The 22,155-nt window shown below is 36.6% G+C and overlaps 1 protein-coding gene across 1 annotated transcript in view; it reads right to left on the reverse strand.

Annotated features, from left to right (window-relative positions):
- Positions 1-3,840: 3,840 nt before the first annotated feature.
- The window catches only part of mrc2 (mannose receptor, C-type 2), a 58,603-nt gene continuing 40,288 nt past the window's right edge, over positions 3,841-22,155 (reverse strand). The window contains exons 7-28 of the mRNA XM_077212240.1: positions 22,084-22,155; positions 21,671-21,825; positions 20,564-20,668; positions 17,794-17,909; positions 17,535-17,683; positions 17,183-17,400; positions 16,140-16,282; positions 15,215-15,302; positions 14,121-14,283; positions 13,804-13,967; positions 13,287-13,455; positions 12,944-13,086; positions 12,103-12,217; positions 11,704-11,861; positions 11,498-11,606; positions 10,864-11,102; positions 10,619-10,784; positions 7,290-7,439; positions 7,079-7,198; positions 6,806-6,985; positions 5,912-5,938; positions 3,841-5,800 (exon numbers count right to left, since the gene is read on the reverse strand). The exon at positions 22,084-22,155 is cut by the window's right edge and continues 120 nt beyond it. Of these exons, the coding sequence (XP_077068355.1) occupies positions 5,580-5,800; positions 5,912-5,938; positions 6,806-6,985; positions 7,079-7,198; positions 7,290-7,439; positions 10,619-10,784; positions 10,864-11,102; positions 11,498-11,606; positions 11,704-11,861; positions 12,103-12,217; positions 12,944-13,086; positions 13,287-13,455; positions 13,804-13,967; positions 14,121-14,283; positions 15,215-15,302; positions 16,140-16,282; positions 17,183-17,400; positions 17,535-17,683; positions 17,794-17,909; positions 20,564-20,668; positions 21,671-21,825; positions 22,084-22,155 (3,170 nt within the window). The 3' untranslated portion in view covers positions 3,841-5,579. The remainder of the gene's footprint in view (positions 5,801-5,911; positions 5,939-6,805; positions 6,986-7,078; positions 7,199-7,289; positions 7,440-10,618; positions 10,785-10,863; positions 11,103-11,497; positions 11,607-11,703; positions 11,862-12,102; positions 12,218-12,943; positions 13,087-13,286; positions 13,456-13,803; positions 13,968-14,120; positions 14,284-15,214; positions 15,303-16,139; positions 16,283-17,182; positions 17,401-17,534; positions 17,684-17,793; positions 17,910-20,563; positions 20,669-21,670; positions 21,826-22,083) is intronic.

Below are 22,155 nucleotides of genomic sequence, written 5' to 3' on the forward strand. Positions count from 1 at the left end.
AAAACATCTGTCAAATGAGAATAAATGGAAGTCAGCTCTTTTTCTGGAAACCTACATAGTGCTGAAACAGGCATTTCTGTTTGATTGGTTTTGAGATTTGGGAATATAGCACAGCATTCCCCCCCTATCTCAACCCCCCAAATAACCCCCCCTGTCTCAAACCCCACCCCCAAAATATATATATATTTTGAAGTATATGTATACGGTTGTCTCATACTAACCAAGGCTACATTTTTATTTAAAAAACAACAACAACAACAGTAAAATCATTATTTTGTGAAATATGATTAAAATTTTAAATGACTGGTTTCAATTTAATGTATTTTAAAGCTGAATTTTCGGCATCGTTACATTATGATCCTTCAGAAATCCTTCTGATATTATGACTTGCTGCTCAAGAAACATTTATTATTATTGTCAATGTTAAAAACAGTTGTGCTACTTAATCATTGTGGAAACCCTGATAAAAAAAATTCAGGATTCTTTTGATGAATAGAAAGTTCAAAAGAACAGGATTTATTGAAATCGAAATCTTATTGTGACTTATTAATCTTATTGTGATTTTAGGTCTTTACTTGCACTTTTGATCCATTTAATACATCCTTGTTGAATTGATTTATTTTTAAAAATCTTACTGACCCCTGTCATGGACAGCTGTGGTCTATTCCTTCATTGTTTCTTCATTAAGCAGGTAAAATGTCTGGAGTTGATACTAAGTACATGTGGTATTTGCAATTGGAAGCTGTTGCTGTGAACCCATATCATGAGGTCAAAGAAGCTCTCCATGCAAGTGAAACAGGCCATCGTTAGGCTTCAAAAACAAAACAAATCCATAGCAAAAACATAAGGTTTGGTACATTCTGAAAAAATAAGAACACACTGGTGAGCTCAGCAACATAAAAAGGCCTGGACGTCCAAGAAAGACAACAGTGGTGGATGATCACAGGATCCTCTCCATGGTACAAAAAAACAACAGCCAAGATAAGAACAATCTCAGGAGGTATGCGGCAAAGTCTACAATTAAGAGAAGACTTCACGAGAGCAAACAGAGGGTTCACCACAAGGTGCAAAACATTCATATGCCTCAAAAAAGAAAGGCCAGATTAGACTTTGCCAAAAAAAAATGTAAAAATAAAAATAAAACAGTCTGACCAGTTCTGGGAAAGCATTCTTTGGATGGATGAAACTAAGATGATGCTTTGGGTGATCCATAGCATAGCACGGTGGAGGCAGTTTGATGGCATGTGCACGCATGGCTTCCAGTGGCACTGGGTCACTGGTGTTTACTGATGATAAATGGATGGCGCTTCACAGTAAAGATGGAAAATATGGGCGTTTTTGAAGGTAAAGAAGTGGAATGTTCTGTAATAGCCGAGTCAATCACCTGATCTAACCCAATCGAGGATGCATCTCACACGGCAAAGAGACTGAAGACAGCTGCAGTACAGTACAGTCATTGGTGATTTGGGTTCCAGACTTCAGGCAGTCATTGACTGCAAAGGATTCTCAACAAAATATTACAAATGAATATTATTTTTATGATTGTATGAATCTGTACAATTACATGAAAATAGGAGAACTGTGTATAAAAATGTTTGCAATTCCTAAATGTCACATGATATATGATATTTATATATATATATATAAATGCACGTGTGTGTGTGTGTATATACATAACTATTTATCATGTTTTTAAAAGAAGTCTCTTATGCTCATCAAGTTGTGCTGCTTAATAATTTTTTGGAACCTGTAATACTTTAAGGATTCATTGATGAATAAAAAGAACAGAATTTATTTAAAATAGAAATGTTTTAACAACACAAATCTTTACTATCACTTTTCATTTAATATCTTTGAACTCATCCTTGCTGAATAAAAATATTAATTTCTTTTAAAAAAATAAAGAAAAATAATTACTGACCCCACATTTTGAACAATAGTGTATATTGTTACAAAATAATATATATTTAAAAAAAAAAATCTGTTCACAGATTAAGTATCACAGGTTAAAAAAAACAACATTCAGCATATTAGACTGATTTCTGAAGAATCATGTGACACTGAAGACTGGAGTAATGGCTGATGAAAATGCAGCTTTGCATCAGATAAATAAACTATATTTTAAAGTAGCTATATTAAAAATAGAAACCCATTATTTTTAATTGTAATAATAATTCACAATATTCCTGTTTTTTTTAATTAAATGAATGCAGCCTTGAGCATAAGAGACTTCTTTCAAAAACATTAAAAATAGTAATGTTTCCAAGCCTTTGACCGGGTGTGTGTGTGTGTGTGTGTGTGTGTTTGTGTGTTTGTGTGTGTGTGTGTGTGTGTGTGTGTGTGTGTGTGTATATATATATATATATATATAATGTATCCTTGTTTTTTTTAAATAAATGTATCCTTCAGTTTTTGTCAGGATTTATGATTAATGATAATCAATCCTAAACAAAAAAAATAAATCCTGACAAAAGCTGAAGGACCCATTTTCATCTCGACCCTCATTATTCCTGAGAATATTTGAAAGCAAACTCTGCCCACTAGCGACAAATACTGTTTAGTGCAACTGTTCAATCAGGTCGGACTATGTACAGTAGATTCACGTTTCCCAAGCATTCATGTAACGTTTTCAAAAATCATTCTAGCATTTTTAAATAATATCTAACTGAAATGCATAACTTTAGGTTACTGTTAAGACAGACGTTTTTTTTAGCAGTCACATAGCAAACATATTATTTATTCAAGCAAATTCACAAAATATTCAAAACAAACAAAACAATGAACATTTTCATTGCCTTCCCAGGGACTGAAGATGAATTATTTTTCTTATTCAGTAAAAAAAAAAAAGTTTCCCGCAATCTCACTTCTATTTGTTGAGGGCTAATTCAGTCTGAGCTACTCACACAAACTGTTTCACAAAGGCTTAAGGCTGAGAATAATTCTTGCATAATTGCATGACCATGTGCAAGTCATGACGGCAATGTGTGATATCATAGTCCATGTATGTGGAGAAGTCGCATAATCTGATGCTCTGTATGATCTCTGTATACAGTATGGTCAAAATCAAACGTCATTTCATACACACGATTGTGAGAAACAACTGTCTGATGTCGTACTGCAGTTTCAGGCCACATGCGTCATGTTATTTCTAATAATTATATTAAAAGCCATTCTCATACAAATCTTATGTCATAGTTAGGCTATAAGTAAAATACTAAGCAAAAAAATTATGTTTTAACAGTGAGCAAGAAAGTTTAAAGTGTAAAGAATAGTCTATAAGTGCTGAAATGGCGCCACCTATCTCTCTTAAAAACAAAGCCTTGCGAGTAAAGTTAGCACGCATACATGGAAGCACTGGTTAGTGATTAGTGGTGTTTGCTACTATTATTAAGCCTCATACTTGGGAGTTAGAGATCTGAACAAACCCCTAAGCCTAAATAACCTAAAGACCAAAGGAACTTGGAGGTGAGCTCTTTTGAGTAAGAAACTATAGCAATGCAATAAAAAAAACTTAGAAACCACACATCCTGACAAGCACTACTCACTGTTTAAGACAGGGGTCACCAACCCTGCTCCTGGAGAGCTCCTGCAGATTTTAGCTCCAACCCCAATCAAACACACCTGGACCAGCTAATCTTGATAATTACATGCATGTGTGTTGGAACAGGGTTGGAACTGAAGTCTGCAGGACAGTAGCTCTCCAGGAGCAGGGTTGGAGATCCCTTGTTTAAGAGAATGTAGAAATCTTTTGAAAATCCTTGGTAACTACGTCTAATGGCCTTCAAACTGCAGATTGTATATTGCTAATTAAAACCATGAGAAATAAATGTATAAAGAATGTACACGGAAAAATAGTTTTTATTACTCAGTATTTTTGCCTTGTTTTTCAGTACAAATATATAATATTTTCTCAAGAAGCAAAATGACATAAGATATTCAGTCTTGTCTTCTAAAAAAAAAAAAGTATCAAAATTGAGTGTTTTTACTTAAAACAAGGTAAAGTAGGCCTATCAGCCAACTGGGTAAGAAAAATAATTTCCCCTTTGAATTAAGTTTATTTTTCTTACCCTATTGGCAGATACTTTACCTTGTATTAAGCATAAACTCACTGAATTCTGATACATTTTTCAGAAAGCAAGAAGACTAAATAGTCATTTGGCTTCTCAGGTAAATATATCTTGATTTAAGAATGTTTAGATATTTGTGCAGGAAAACAATACTAAGAACATTCTTTTGCAGCGTAACAGCAACGATCCATACAACTTTACCATTTGTAATAATAATTTGACTTGATTTCTTTGGCGAACTTATCCACAGCACTAAAACACTCTTAGATAAGCCATCTGTGCAAATATCCAGCAGGGAGCAGTAACGTAAGTCCCCTTTCAGTCGCCAAAACTTCCCGTAACTCCTGCTCACCTAAACCCCACCTCTTACTGTCTCCTCCTCTACATCTTCTCATTCCTTATCCCTTTTTGAAGAACCCATTCAAACCTTCACTATTCTCTCTCTCTACTGCCTAGCCCTCTTCGCTCCTGTGTTCTGATAGGCTCCAGATCTGCTCCACTCGCTGACTCGACATTTCACAGCTGGCCACAGCACCGTTTCACCTCGAGGCCTTGCCAAGAGTCGAGGGGGGGAAAGGGAAAGCAAGAAAACAGGGAAAAGTTAAGAACTGGAAAGAAGAACAAGAGAAAGTAAAGAAAGAAGTACAAAGTTTAAGTTTCATTCCATGTACTGTTTGGATTCAGCTTTTACATGAGCTCATCACACCGGCTGAGATCAAGCAAACCGTTACAGTGAGATCAGACTTCCTGTTGGGCAGCTCTGCGTTCAGCTTGTGATTCGAGAGAGACACTGCGGTGCTTGTCACAGGCTCCTTCACATGCACTTTCATCTGTCTATTTCTGTCCACAGCTCTTTTTCTTCTTTTTTGGTTCTGCACCACTGAACTTCAAACATACCATCGTCTCATTTGATGTGTAATTATTATGATTATCCTTTTCAGACGGATCAGCGAGGGACCTGGATTCTGACCCAGAGATAATCAAATTCAGCTGCACAAATTTTGAAAAAGAGCAATAAAAATGGCACAACAAATAACTTCAAAAGTCACAGTCTGAAAAAGAAATACTGTTGTGGTGTTACATTGTAGTGTGTTTCTGTGTGATTGTGCGCTCTCTTAGTCTGTAAGTTCCAGTCAATGTGATTTTTAGGGGGCACTGTTCCCTTTTGACACTAAAAGATAAAACTATGACATGAAAAAATATGCATATAAACTTTTTCAACTTCTGGATGAAGAAACAAAAACAAAAAAGAAAATGCTATTTTCAACACTAGCCAATCCAAACAGCTCCTCTGAGATTGTGGAATTTGATTGGCTGACAGACTTGACAAAAAAAGTTTCAGCTCGTTGATTTTGGTTGATCATCTGCTGTGCTCTACACAGCTCTCTCAGTGTCTTTAAAAAACAAAACAAAAAACTCTTTTTTCCTAAACGTAAATTCTCTCAGTCAGTTGCTGCGTTAGCAGAATCGTTTTCCTTGGTGTTTCGAATCATACTTTGAATGCATCCAGCATTATTCGCTTTGTTCGTTCAACTCCATGTCTGAAACGAGAATGTTTTTTTCTGCTTCTTCGGAGGGGGCGGAGTTAGTGCGGCTGTAGCGAGCACTCTCATAGGCGCCCGTAGAGCCAAAGCTCCGCCTACGATACAGATAAATCCCACCCACTACCAGAGCGATCAGAACAAGCGCTGCAACCAGGACCTGAATTAATACATGGAGATGGTTGACCTCAGCTGGAATAAGAAAATGACAAGCAAATTTAAGATTAATCATTCAATAGATTTTTGATAATGTTGTCACCATATTTTAGGTAAATGTGAGGTTTAAATATTGTTATAACTTACGTTGAAATACAGGATCTACTTCTGCTCCTATTGAAAAAGGGAAATAAAAAAAAGGAAAATTGGGCTCAAGAATGTGAATCATTGTATTAGCATTTCTTCCATTTCACATATTCTTAGATATGTATTTTTTCCTTGAGTTCAACATATCATTTTCAACATTTCTTGTTATATATACTACTGTTTTTTTTCCTTCAGAAAGCATTCTAATATGCTGATTTGATGCTCAAAAAACATTTCTTATTATCAATGTTAAAAATATTTGTGCCACTTAATATTTTTGTGGAAATTTTTTAAGACTTCTTAATGAATGGAAAGTTCAAAATAACTGTTTTTATAATATCATAAATGTCTTTACTCTCAGTTTTGATCATTTTAATGTATCATTACTTTTGCATGACCATTTATCACCTGCTTATTGACCTTTAACAAATCAATTTGATTGATTGATCTCTTGATTGATTGATTACTTTATTATCCCAATGGGGAAATTCTTGTTGCTTGTGTTTCAACAAGTTCTTAAAGGGTTAGTTCATCAAAAAATGAAAATCCTGTCATTTTTACTCATCCTCAAATCGCTCCAAACCCTTAAGACATTTGTTTATCTCCAGAACACAAATGAAGATCTTTTTAATGAAATCTGAGAGCTCCAATGACAGCCTATGCAACTGCCACTTTCAAGCCCCAGAAAGGTAGTAAAGACATCATTACATGAGGGGGAGTAATTAATGACAAAAATGTTATTTTTGGGTGACCTAACCCTTTAAGACTTCTATGTACACATACTTTTGGAGTCTGGATGGCACTGTGGTTACACATAGGAATGTTTGTGCTTTTGTGTAGCATTTTTCTATATTCAGATATATCATGTTTCCATATGCATGTGACAGTCAATACCTCGTGGTCGTTTACAGATGATTCCATGTGTGCGATTTTTACAGGATCCAGGCCTCCAGAGCCCTGTGTTGCTCTGAACCCAGAAGCAGCTGTTAGCGGACAGCATGCTTAGATTAGCGTCCTGCTGCTCCCAGTTACTGTAGTCCACTACTTCACTGTCGGACCACTCCAGAGTGCCTTCTGTAGAATCAAAGACAAACATGGAGATCTAAATAAAGGAGATCCAAATTTAAGGTCAATAAAGAAAACAAGTGTTAATATTAACCATCTTGCCTTTGGAGTTAAAGACCATTCCAAGCCAAGCGCCGTGGGCCTGTTGTTGAAAACTTTGCATGTGCTCCCACACAAAACCATTCTCGTTTTCATCTAATATGGACAACAGCTTAGCTCCCACTGAGAAAGAAAAAAACAAGATTACCGAAGTTTTATTGTGTAATATGTTCCTGTGCTGTTCTGGTTGGCTTTTCCGGTGTGTGGACGTTACCTTTGCCACACATGTGTATGGCCTCGTGTTTAAACTGTAGCTCGTGCAGGATGAACGAGTAGCAGTGATTTCTGAAAGGAACCCAGGACCAATTTCCTACAGGATGTGGGCAAATACCTGGATACATCCACCTGTGGTCTATCCTTCTCTCTGTCACAGAAACAGAACAAGCAAAATGCTATTAGAACATGCCTGCAAATTTTGTAACACCACAGACACAGATCCAAACACACATTGGCTATGTCTGGAATGGAACACCACTACATTTTTAAAAATAGTTTTTGGTCATTTAAAATAATGTTGAAATAAAATAAAGTTTAAAGATTAGATGAAAAACTTGAATTTGACAACATACAAAAATTAGATGTGCCTTATTTATTTCAGTTAGTTTCTAAGTTTTAGTGCTAAAATAGTTTCAGAAGTACAGATAGGATGAAATCAAAATGAACAGAAGTTCTGATGAGAACTAACACAGAATGTAGAAAAGAAACACACTTGTTTCTAATCCCAGAGTTAGAAAGATTAGTATAGCTCTTACCCATATGATAAAGGAATTGAAATGACAACTTTATACACAATTTTAAAGTTGTCCCACATGGGGCTCGAACCCACTATTTTTGGGTAAGATACCTGTCACTCATCTCATCACTGGGAAGTTGTTGCAATTTACTGCATGTTGTATTTATTGAGTTCATTCACACATATAGACACCATGGCCCTCATTTATCATTCTTGCGTAGAAACGGGCGTATATGTTGGCGTAAGATTATGCTTACACTCCTCTCACCGCCTGATTTATGAAGCTGTGCGTACCTTTGAAATCCAGGTGTACGCAATACCTGCCCTTGATAAATGCCGCGGCTGAAAACGATCGTCATTAGAATAACACGCCCCTATATATTCAAGTATCCGCTTCCCCCACACCCTCATTTTACGCCATGGACACACGGAAGACGGCAAAGAGGAGACACTTCTCTGGAGATCGAGACCATCACCATCATGAAAAATTATTATTAAATTTATCAACAATATTGTTGATGATAAATTCAAAGTTAATTGTATTTTTTTTTCAAAACGCTATAAATCCATCAATTTTTTGTCTAAAAAAACAACAACAAAAACAACAACAAGAGAACATGCAACATATAATCAGGGACTCATACTATAAATTAATATAAATTAAATAAGTGCAACTGCATGAAATAAATAAAATCCAAACAAAATAAATAGTAAAATAAATTAAATAGTAAAAATAAAATAAATATTTCCAATGTCACGTTCCAATATTGTCCACCACATAAAACAAATAATTAAAAAATAACACACAAATACAGTCCTTAAATACAACAATGTTAAAAATACATTCAAATCATTTAGTAACACATTTAGGCTAATAGTAATTCGTGCCGAACTTGAAAAAAGTAAAGATAACAATATTCAGGCCTACTATTAGGCTACGTGTTGTAGCCATTAACTAAGTGCATTTAGTTTCATATTTGTTAAAAAATAATAAAGTTATTTTTTCCCCATCTATGTTGATTATGAAAAGTGAACATAGGCTAAGATAGGATGCGCAATATATCGGGAGACATGCTCAGACATGATTTTGGCCACTTAATTAAGTTTTGTTTTGTAGAAAGCCTTTCTTTAAAGTGAATTTCGTTTTGTATAAATTGTATCTTAATTTTAATATTTTTTTCATCAACCAATTGCCTGGATTTAATAAATAAGAAGCAAATAGCAGACAATATAATCATGAGTCATGACATGGAGGCGCGGGCGCGGTCCCTTGCATTGCACGTGAACTGGAGCGCATCTCTTCACAAATTAACCGAAACTCAGTATATGCCTCACAGACATGAGAAATATATCTATAAAGAAAGCTTGAAATGTCTTTAAACGAAACAATTATAAACGAAAAGAAATAGGCTACTGTCTCTATAGACGCGTTCACTACGGAGATGGTGATCATCAATTTCATCTTTGCAGACACAACACTAGTTTATTAATAGAAATAAAATACAAATTTATTTTTAAAAATGGCGTTTATCGCGTTTTGGAAAAGAGCTCCTCATATCTTTTATTTTGTCAGTGCGTTTTGTGGTGTTAGGAATTGTTTTTCTGCGCATTCCCTCACTAACTCAAAACGTGCGTACATGTACACCACCTCCTGACCTGGCGTAGGATTTGAGCGTGCCGTACGCCAACGTCCATATTGATAAATATCAAAGTCACCGTGGTTTTGGGTGTACTTCTTGCGGTCTGGGCATGTGCCACACAGGATTCAAACCCACGAGCAGAATGGTTCGGGGCTCGTGGCACATGGTTTAGCAGCTTGTGCCACTCAGAGGACGCTGAATTACAAAGCTGCAGAGGAGAGGCTTCAGTGTAAGAATAAGCACACAAAAGCATGTTAACGAGATTTCATGCTAAGCTAACTTAATGCTAATGTAGCTTATGGTTAGCCTGATAGCTGAAGAGCCACATTAGAAAGAATGGCATCTGGTTAGCATGCTAACCAATTAGCATGCTAAGCTAAATAACATAAGGCTACAAATACAGGCAAGGTCGAATTTGAAGACGAATATCTCGGTATTATGTGAACATAAATGCTGCGCATATGTGGTAAAAATAAACGATGCGCAACAGAAGACGTGAAGGGAAGCACTTTTGTTTTGAGTACCAACATTTTTGGGAACAGGTGAGTTACTGGAGTAGGATTATTCTCCATCTCTGGTAAGAAAGCAATCATGATGATAAGTGTGTTCATTAGTGATGGGAAACCAAGGCATTCTGAAGCGATTAAAGCTTTCATCAAACTGTGCCGAAAATCGGTCCAAAAAATTAAAATGGAATCCAGAACAATTAAAACAGAATTAAAAAATAAAATGGAACATCATCTACCATGTTTGAGAGAAAAGAAGATAGTGAGGAGAGCAGTCAGGAGGAAAGTAATGATGACACGCTTGTAGGATAAGTTGGTGTGTAAGGCCGTGTTGCCGAGTATCAAGCAGCATCTCCAGGTGCTCCATTGAGAACCAGGCCTAAAAAAGTTATGTGCACCCCTGAATATAATAGTATATAAATACTACTACTAAAATAACTATTTTACACACTGAATATTGCTTGCTATGATAAAAAAAGTACAGAAAATCTGTATCCCAATCAAAGAGTGAGCTAACTTTGGATGCATACTGCACATTTAGGGCAGTGTAGTAGGCTACTTAATCTGGGAATTCCATGCATTTACAAAATTGACATACTGTCCAAAGAATATTACAAAAAAAGTATAGCATGCCATTCTGAAATATACTGTAACATTTTCTTACCCGTGTTAATTTCACAGATGGCTGCATTTAATTTTGTATTACAAGCAGCCACAGTCCATTGGCCCTCAGTGGTCATGTGACCACATCCATACATTTGATTGGGCTCTCCATCCCGCCAGTCACTAAAAGAGATCTCCTCTTCGCCCAACCATGTGTAGCTTCGCCCCTGGAAATACAAGAAGCTTTTGCTGAAGCTCTGACATGTCAGGAGATGAGACGTACAACATGCACACAATGTCACTCACCCCATCGTTGTGTAGTGCAATCCAGGCGGTTTTACGGAGAGTGCTGAGGAGGAGGGTGAGGTAGGCATGTTGCCGTGGGTCCCGTACAGCAGCCAGTGTTCCATTAATGGATTCACACACCTGTAGAGCTGCATGCCAGTCCAGACGCTTCTGCAAGATCCGGTACTGCACACCATTGAATTCTAATGAGCCATCTAATGATGGGGGAAGAGGGTCCAGGCCAGGGGGCAAGGCAGGGTCTGGAAACACACGCACACAGGAAATATAACACAGCATACAGACCTTATGTAGCCCCGCCCCTTTTCAGCACTGCGCTCGTTGTCTTTTGTCTTCCGGTCAGTATTTTCATAGTGATCTTGCGTATTTATGAATGAACGGCTCGGTTTAAAATCTTCCCGGTCTTTTGACATTTGTTAAGACATCTGCCTTAAACATTACAATCCTCATTATATCTTTTGTTAACTTTACATTAAGTAAATCCACTTCAAAACCTAATTACTCCTGGACAGCAATGCCATTGAAATATACTGAGCGACCGCAGAAACGGAAGTTCAAAGACAATATTTCTAAAGATGGCGGCGCCCTTGTTTGCAATTCATATTTGTGTCTCTGTGAATTTGAGATGTTCCTGTACCTTTATCCTTCATGCAGATGTAGCCATGTTTCTCTGCGTCACACTTGCGAGACGCCCACATGCTCATCATCCGTTGAGGACTACCATGGAGAAGCACTATGCAGTTACCCTAATGGGACACACATATGCATATTGATGGGTAAATTTCTAATTTTACGAACGATAGATAGATAGATTGATTCAGTCATAAAAAAACAATCCAGTACCGGGCTTTTCATTTGTCTGTTGTCCACTGGTTCTCCAGGGGCCCAGTTAGTGTAGCTAAGCAACCCGGGTTCAAACCACCTGAACTGAGCCTGAGATTCTGAAGTGAGCCCCACCCACACATGGAAACTGCTGTTGGGTAGCAGGGTCAAAAGGAACGCTGATGAGAAAGTAAGAAATAGATCAAATTCGTGGTTAGCCCGTTTCACACAAGTTATTGCAACACAAAACAACTTGAAAACAGGGCCCTAAGCACCACAGACTTTGGGGCATATTAGTCCCAAGATTCATAATAGTTATCTATATGATTCTTATACTTGCATAATTATTATTATTTTTTTTTTTTTATTTTTTTTGCGTAATCTTGCTTCCCTTCTGTAGTGTGTGTGGGTTTGATTTACCCTGAACTCTGTGGTTTGGCACTGTCACTAGCGTGGCTCTATGTGTCAGACACGTCTTGGAGGCAGCCTCCCAAGTGCTACGAAGTGACTGCTCCTCTCCAAACACCTTATAACACTGTTGGAAAATGAGGGAAAGAAAGAGAATTCAGAGATTACTGATATGAGAAAATGTGCAATGTGAATATTCCTGGGAGAAAGGCCAGATCTGTATTTCCTTATATTACTTATTTCCTTATTCCTTACAAACACATTGAGAGAGTCAGCGCACTCTAACAAAGAAGAAATCATCAAAGGTGAGATAAAAAGAATATTTTACTGGAAAAAAGGGCAAATGTTTCGGTAACATGTGACCTTTGTTAAGGTCAAGCTTACAATGCTTAGTACAGGAGCCATCTTAATTTAAGGAGTCTCATGGTTACATAGATCACATGATCAACCAATATTATAAGCATCATGATATTAATAGATAGTTTACATCAAATTAGAGAACAATAACTGTAATTAGGATTAACAAGAAGAGTTACTGACTATTCTTACATTCTAAAGAAAAAATGCATAATGTAATTCTGACTGATCTCATTTTTATCCCTTTATCCCTGATTTTTACCCTACCTTCACTTTTCATGATCTAATAAATTCCTGAACAGTTGCAGTTAAGTTAAAGTAATTTATACATTTCTTAAAAATTATAAAGTTTATATGTATAAAAAAATAGATGAACCTAAAACCAAAAGGCTGAAATAAAAAGAACATTTTGAATGCAAACAGATTTTTTTGTTTTTTACTACAGCGTAGACTTGCAAGTGTAAAAGCAGACAGGTCATGAGAGTGAATTTCTGACCTTGTGTAGAAAAGGACTCCAGCCCTGGGGGCAGCCGGCGGGTATGAGAGGAGGAGCGGGTGTGGGAGGGATGGTACCCGTCACATTTACCCTCTTACACACGTACGGAAGATCGACGTGACACCTCTGGTCTGACCAGTCACCTGAGAAAACATTAAAGCAATTCACTTAACTCACTGCAGTTGAATCACACATTATTCCCCAAAATAACATTGGCATTCAAAAGTGTTGAACCTTAAGCCTGTGGACCACTTTAAGTTAATTAAATGAAATGTTTTAAAATGCGCAGTCAAAACCGGAGCATGTCAAATCAAGGTAAAGATGACATATTTTCTGGTCAAACCTTTTGAAGCGGAGATTTGGACACATTTGGGCTCTTTGCTGATTGGTCGAGGCTGTCCTAGTCCCCAGGACACATAGTTGAGCACCGAATGATCAGACCACCTTAATCTCCCATCGTTCTTAAATGTGTGTAACCCAACCCACCACAGATCATTTTCTTTGCGGGACATCTAGACAGAAAGAAATAAACAAATCTTGGTTGGTATTTCATATACAGTTAAGATAAAGTGTATATATATATATATATATATATATATATATATATATATATATATATATATATATACACACACACACATATATATATATATATATATATATATATATATATATGCATGTAAATAAACTCTCCATTCAAAATATCCACCCCAAAATACAATTTTGTAAATTTACTCTCAAGTCATTCCAGCTCCATATTACATTCACAATACAAATCACTGTTACCAGTCAACGCCCTGACATTCTGTCCTTTACATCTTAGAGGAGAGTGTGTGTTTGTGTTATGTGTGTGTGCGTACCTTGCGTAAAGTGCTAACCAAAAACTGATTCTCCTTAGGAGAGTGCATGGAGACCAGAGAGGCGTCGAACCAGGAGCAGATCCTCTGAGCCTGGGCCCATGTGGAGCGATGTTCAAACATTTTATACTGGGCCTCCTCAAAGTCAACCCACTCTAAACCAGTGTCTACACAAAGACACACACTTATAGTAATCTCACATTACTTAGGTTCAAAATCAAATTCACCTGACAAACAAGCTTGCTTTGATTATATTACTGTGTTATATTTCTAAAGGCAAAAAAAGAGAAGATAACATGGTAACGTGCACTGTGACAGACCTTCGTGGCTCTCGGGTTCCTCTTCTACCTTCCCTTTAGGTATTTTGCAGATCCAGTCTAGCTCAGACTCACAGTGTGATACCAGCCAGTTGGTGTCAGCCAGGTTAGCTGCTCCGCACTCAGCAGAACCATAATTCCCTCTGCCAAAATTCTGATAGGCCACCTGAAAGAGAAAAAAGATTATAGACTTTATATTGTAGAATTCCAAGCAAAAAGTGTGACGATACTATAGTAAAGTAATGGTAGCAGATCAAAATACCATTGATATGGTACATTGATATTTGCCGTGGTACTTCAAAGAATACAATGGTAGTACATTTTTGTTAATTTGTTATTTTAGTTCACCCAAAAATGAAAATGATGGCCCATAAGACTCTTTGTTCATTTCATCAAGTCAGAGAGCTTTCTGTCCCTCCACAGACTGCAACGTTATTATCACTTTCAAGGCCCAGAAAGGTAGTCAAGACATTGTAAAAATAGTCCATGTGACTACAGGGGTTCAACCTTAATGTTATAAAGAGACGAGAATACTTTTTGGGCAAAAAAAAAATGGTTGCATTTTATTTTATTTTTTGAGCACAAAAAGTATTTGTCGCTTCATAACATTAAGGTTGAACCCCTGTAGTCACATGGACTATTTTTACAATGTCTTCACTACCTTTCTGGGCCTTGAAAGTGGTAATTACATTGCTGTCTATGGAGAGACAGAAAGCTCTTGGATTTCATCAAATAGATCTTCATTTGTGTTCTGAAGATGAACAAAGGTCTTACGAGTTTGGAACAACATGAGGGTCAGTAATTAATGATAGAATTTTTATTTTTGTGTGAACTATACCTTTAAGTATCTTTTTTTGCTATATGGCAGGGGGTCGGGGCTCACTAGAGGGCCTCAGCAAACTTCCAAAGGGCTCTCATAATTATTGAAATTAGACAAAACAAGCACTAAATTCAACATTCTTAATTCATATTGGATACCATTTATTACCCTGGCCTAGTATTAAAATAACCATTAATATTATTAAAATATTCAGTATATACACTGCTGTAGTACAATTAAATACAATGAAAAATTCACAGTATTTTAAGAAACTCACAGCTGATCCGTCACTCCATGTCCAACTGTCACTATTCCGGCGTGAAATCCCGATCCATATCCAGTGCTGCTCATGATCCTCCGCCTCCCTGTCCACACGGCCAATCAGAAAGCAGAACTGTTAGACACTACTATACCTTTAACAGGCAGTTTTCACATGATGCATTCTACTCATAAAAGGTAAGTGCGACTAAATGAGGCGCTGCGCAGATCAATCGCAATGAATTCTGATTAGAAATTCTGTTACAGATAAGACCAGCCACGCCAAATCAGCTGCACAGGCTCTGATGACGACACTGCTGTTTCACGATTGGCCTGATTCGCATTCAGTTCAGCTGATGCTCACAAATTCATGTTTTTAAAACAGTAAAAACTCTTTTCATGTAATCTTAATGTTATATTGTGTCATATTTATCAAAATAAAACAAATAAAATGATATTTATATATAATGTATATAAAATATAGAGCCACTTTATTGGTATTTAAATACTATAGGCTTATGTTGAACTTTATTCTTGTACATTTGGCACTGTTTTAAGCAGTACATAAAGTAGTGAATGAATTTTTTTTCTGTTGCTTCATGAAAACGTCTGAAACTTTGGTGTATTTGACAAATATTGCATCTAATGCACTTCATCTGTGATATATAGTACGCAAACACCTCGCGAGTGTCACTACAGGATAACAGGAAGCAGAAAATGTCTGACATCTCGGCCGTCAGCGGGAGCCTAGTAAAGTTCAACTCGAACACAACTATTGTTTAAGATAATAACTAATCTTACACATAAAAACATAAAGACATTCTATTTCTGGAGTATTTGAGTGTAAAAACTGGTGAATAAGGAAAACTTTACAAAAACATGAATTCTCACACCCTCATATGTTACAAACACAAACCTGTACCCTTCATCACACACACACCTACCCGAAGGCCTCATGGAGGATCTGGAAGACAAAGGCCTCTTCCTCCGGTGTGCTGAAGCTGGCGAGCTGAGCTCCATGTTTCTGGCAGAATCTGTGAGCTTGAATCCAAGTCAATCTCTTCTCCAGTGCACCTGCATTAAAGACCTACAAAAGCACAGCGATCACTGACACCAGGGCTGGACAAAATTCAGTTTCTAAGAATATGCTTAGTTTTTTAATCGGAATGACAGGAGGAAGAATTTACTGGATAATTCAACTCAAAACATTTGTGATTATAAATTTTGGTATAAATTTGTGGTCATTAATTGTGACATTTTATTCCATGATAGGTTTACTAAACAAACTTAGAAACTTATTTCTAAACAATTACTGTCAAAACAATTAATGCAGTCATCAAAAAGATATTTTAATTTCAGCACCATGAAATATCCATGATTTGTTTGACTGCATTATAAAGACTTTAGGTTAAATTAGAGAGCAATCTGGGAAAATAAATGTTTAAATTGTTAATATAATATAATCTATCTGGAAAGATTCATCCAAAAAAAACAACAACAAAAAACGACACTAACAGAAATTATATGACTTTGCAAGTCAAATTAATTTGTTTAGCACTTTTCACAATACACTTTGTTTCAAAGCAGCTTTAAAGAAAATCATGATGTTCATTTTAATAATATCTAAATTCCTTCATGCCTTGTAGTTGCATTTAGCAGACTAGTGCTGGGCAATAATATAGTTTACATTTTGCAACGATACAAGCAATCAAGCAGTTGAGATTTACCAGTATATATTGCCCTATGTGATGATAAAGCTTTTTATAAAGAGCTGGGTGATAATATAATTTAATTTTGCAATTTAAAAACATCAGACTGTTTGAATTGCTATATTGCATATATCGCTGTATATACAGTCTGTGAGTGAACTGTATAGACTAGATATAGATTTATATATAGAATCTGCATCCAAATACAAATTCAGTTCAAATTGGAATTTACAAGGCGTTTTCAATTCCAAAGTAGAGCACAGCTGTGTCAGACACACCTTGTAGCAGTGGTGGAACGTATTGGTGCTTTTCCATCCTGATGGGCATGACCCTGTCAGGGAGGGCGTAGGCTGAGGGGCAGGAGGGCTGGGGATGAAAGAAGTGTCCTGATTCTGTTTGCAAATGTATTTGGAGCGGACGCTGGCACAGTCCTTCACCTCCCACAGACCCATGGCCTGACCTGCCACCATCGCCACACAGCCTCCCTTCATCCGTGCTGCACATCAAGCAGGTTCATGATTAGCATTTTTATGGTTTTACTACCAAATGATAAAAGGAATGATATACAGACACAAGCTGTTCAGGTGCACACATGCTCATCTCATAAATACGGTCGGTTTGTTTCTGTACCTGGTTCGTCTCTGTTCCAGTTGGTGTATGTGAGCTCGTCTCCCGTTATCCAGTGGAAGGGGCCAGTGCTATTCTCATTATACAGGCCGAGCCAGAACTGATCAACAGACCGTCCAAACACCAGGCTGCTCACAAAGGCCTGCTCAAACCTGGAAACACGCACACAAGCACCTCATAAGTTACCCTATAATTTAGTGATTTCAGGAAAACACAAGCTGAATACAAATCCAATCCATGTTGCTAGGTTTGTGTCCAGTACCTGTTATTAATAATTGCGAGCGTAGCATTGTTGCTAGCGCACATTCCTTTTGCATCACTAAAGGTTAGAGATTCTTCTCCAACCTTGAAACAGGAAGGACTGTGCCATCTCCAGCCCTGGGGAGATTCACCAGAGGAAAATAGTTTGCAGGTTATAATGCATTATATTATTCTTGCTTGAAAAATATTGCACTGATAGATGCTCCCGAACAGTTCAGCATATTTTTTTTAACCTAGAGATTTTTAAATGTTAAATGTTTTATGTATCGATACACCAGAAAGAAAACCATTTGTGGGGACATAATCTGGAAATTAGTTTGAAAATGATTTAAAGTGTTTGCGTTTAATTTTTTTTTTATTAAATGCATGCCCACCAGCACAAACTAGCACAAACCAGTCTGGAATAGCAAGGAATTAGACCATACAGGTTTAAGCTGGTTCTGTTCCTAGGTGACTTTGACCTATGGCAAAATGAATAAAGCCTCCCATCCCCGTACCAAAAAATTAGAAGAACAAAATATGTACTCACACATGTTTGTTTCACTATATTAGTGAGGACATTGCATAGACTTCCATTGTTTTTATATCAGGTTAATGATATTTTCTTTTGTGTAACCCGACCCCTTGCCCTAAACCTACCCAATTACAGAAACATGTGCAAAACACTCGATTTAGATAGAAACATGTTTTGGCCGATTTATAAGTCTTTTTAACTAGTGAGGACCAGTAAAATGTCTTCACCCATCAGTTGTCATAATATTTCACCATAAGTGAGGACATTTGGGCGTATAGGCAAACTTGTACACACAAAGACACAGACTGACACCCACATTTTAAGAAATGCATCTAAATGACACGTCAGCACTTGGCAAGAGGCGGTAACTTGACCTGTCTGCCGGCTGTCTGTTTAAGACATAACTGAGAGACTGATGTGTTCTCTCATTGTCTGACAATGACAAACTCACAATGACTTTAATAAACATTACATTCTCTAACTATTCTCTAACTCTAACAATAATATGCAATGCAGATACATTATGATTTCAAAAGTTTGGGGTCGGTAGGATTTTTAAAATGATTTGAAAGAAGTCTCTAATGCTCACCAAGGCTGCATTTATTTGAATTTTTTTTATTATTATTACAACTTAAAATAACTGTTTTCTATTTTAATATTGTGACGTTTAGGTTTTCCCCCCTCCTGTGTTAGTTTATGTGTCTGGGTTCCCTTGTGTGCGCTCATTTGTTTTCATAGTAACCCATTGTGTTCACCTGTCTTGTTTATCTCCATTGTTTGGTTTTTGAATTCATACCCTCACTCTGTTCAGTTCAGTTCTTTATCTGGTGTTGTCTATGTTAAGCTTGGTTTATGTTAGTCCTGTGTTGCTCTCCTGTGCCAGAGTGTTTTGTTTTATTTAGTCCAATAAAGTAAGACTGCTGCTAATACATCCTCTACTTGCCCCATTGTGAAACCAACCATGGCAAATATATATATATATAAATGTATTCTTGTGATGTCAAAACTGAATTTTAAATGTCTGTAAATGTTTTTACTGTCACTATTGAGGAATTTAATGCATACTTCCTGAATAAAATAAAATCTTTGAATGGTACAATCAATCATAATAAACCAATCAATATTCAGTAGGCAAATATTATGCTAATGGAATTGCTGATGGTTAGATTTTAATGAATGATCATTATATCAGTGTAAGTCAAAAATTGCTGAAATGATCAAAATGAAGTTTAAATGGGACTGGAGTCCTAAAAGTTAATTGTGGTGTAGGAAAATACTGGTAAGCACTGTAATTATATGAAATTGATAAGGCACACATTACTTTTACTAATGCTCTGATTTGATTAAAACAACCCCCCACCCTAAACATTCAACTGGAACAAACAACCATCCATTTGTGCTACAGATATGAATGATATCTCAAATTGTGCGGCTTACTGAAGAAATGTGTGCTTTTATTTCTTAAATTTTTTGCCTGGTGGATGATAAACAGGTGAAAAAATCCCACAGACCTACATTAGAGGAGGGGCCTGAGTCATATCTCTAGAGAAGAACATCACAGTGAAACCACCCAGAACTAAAACCAATCAGAACCCTTTTACAACCAAAGAGCAACGCCCTGGTTTTTCATGCGCAAGAAAAGAAGGGAAAGAAGTAAATTAGTCAAACAGTCTAGTAACCTCTGAACTCTGACCGAGCTGATGGCATCCAGGGTCACAGTTCTTATTTAACAGATGCCTATTACCAGGGTCACAGCAAGATAACTGCAATAATGCACACACTCATTCAAAAACAAAGGGGTTTCATGTAGAGTGACCTGAATGAAATGGGTGGAGGGTTGACAGACAGAGCCAATGAGAATTTTGCCGATGTAAGCATATTTTGTGTCTGTGAGTGCAACTTGGTCCATGACCTCAAACTTTTTTGAAAACAGTTATGAGTTATGAAGACTAGCGTGTGTGAGTCAGACTTCTCTGTTTATTGTATGCTTGTGGCAGGTCTGGGTCTACTGACCACATCTGGAGTTTTAACAGCATGACACAGCAGCGACTGTGAATAGAGGCTTTATGCAGAGAGAAAGAGGGCGACAGAAAGTATGTGGGGTGGGGGGGGATCCAGCTAAGCAGAAGAAACAAACAAACAGAAGACTGCAGAGAACAAAACAAGAACGGATAATAAAAGGGTTAAAACAAATGAATAGGGATGAATGACAAAGACGAATGGGAGACGGAAAGAAAAAGGCAACAGAGTGATTTACCCGTTTGCAACCGTGGTCCTCTATCCGGTCGTCAGCCTTCTGAGCCGGTTTCTTACAGATCGAGGGCAGCGAGTAATTACATGGGCTATCGTTCCAGCGGCCCTCCTACAAACACACACATACTGTATAATGAGGGGTTATCGCTATGAAGCTGCTGTAAATTTAGCCTTTTAGGACCGCTGTCCTAATCATGAGTTTAAAGAAAAACAGATTCATATCCATTAGCATCAGTCAGACAGTTCAAAAAAGGATAAGGTTTGAAAAAAACATTGCATTAACACACTGTACCTTTAACTGAAACCTTTCATTGAATCCCAAAACACATTTCATTTTATTTTTATATCATTTTTAATTTACAATTAAGATCATTCTACATTACCATGCAAAAGTTTGGATTTTTTTATGCTTTTGAAAGAATTCTCTTACGCTCATTAAGACTGAAATCATTCTGATATGCTGCCCAGATAACATTTGTTATTATTATCAATGTTGTATAAAACAGTTGTATACATTTTTTTCAGGATTCTTTGATGAATAGAAAGTTCAAAAGAACAGCATTTATTTGAAATAGAAATCTTTTGTAACATTATAAATGTCTTTACTGTCACCGTTGATCAAATTAACGCATCCTTGCTGAATAAAAGTAATAATTATAAATATTCTTTCCAAAATAAAAAATCTTACTGTCCCCAACCTTTTGAACGCTAGTGTATAATTTTACATAAGCTTTCTATGTCAGATAAATGCTGTTCTTTGGAACTTTCTATTCATTAAAGTATCCAGAGAAAAAAAATAGAGCACAACTGTTTTCAACATTGATAATAATAAGAAATGTTTCTTGAGCAGCAAATCATCATATTATAATGATTACTGAAGGATCATGTGACACTGAAGACTGGAGTTATGATGCTGAAAATTCAACTTTGCCGTCAAAGGAATAAATTACATTTTTAAATATATTCAAATAGAAAACAGTGGATCAAATTAATGGCAGCCTTAGTGAGCAGAAGAGACTACTTTTACATTAAGAAATCTTACCGATATAAAAGTTTTGAACAATACAGTGTGTAAATACACACAACATATAGTAATACAGAATATACTCACAGGACCCCAGATGGTGACACAATCCTCGTTAACGCTTCGGAAATTGTTGGGTTCAAACGGATGCCAGTAAGTGAAGATGACTGGAGTGCGATCCGTCCATTCAAAGTTCATCTGCATAGCTGTATCATGTAGACCGATCCACAACTCCTCTATGTCTAAGAGACAGAAAGAGAGAGAGTCTAAAACATCATGGAGATTGTGCCAGATTATATAAAATATTAAGTTTATTTTTTTCTTTTTTATTATTATTATATATTTTATTTTTAATGTATTATCTTAAAACGAACTAAATTTAGTGAGGTTTGTGCTCAACAAAAAGAAAAGGCAATTTCTTGTTTTTACTGAAAAGACTAAAAGACTGCTAAAGAAAATGTTCTTTGTATATTTATAAATGGGCATTAGCATGTCTATACCTTTCTTCATATGCTTAGTGATAAATTCGAGCTCTGGGAGGGTGTGAATGCTAACAAGGTTAGCCTCCATCT

Source organism: Siphateles boraxobius, unplaced genomic scaffold (assembly GCF_051911475.1).
Source record: "Siphateles boraxobius isolate OS27281-9 unplaced genomic scaffold, OSU_SipBor_1 66, whole genome shotgun sequence".
In the NCBI taxonomy this organism is placed as follows: domain Eukaryota; kingdom Metazoa; phylum Chordata; class Actinopteri; order Cypriniformes; family Leuciscidae; genus Siphateles; species Siphateles boraxobius.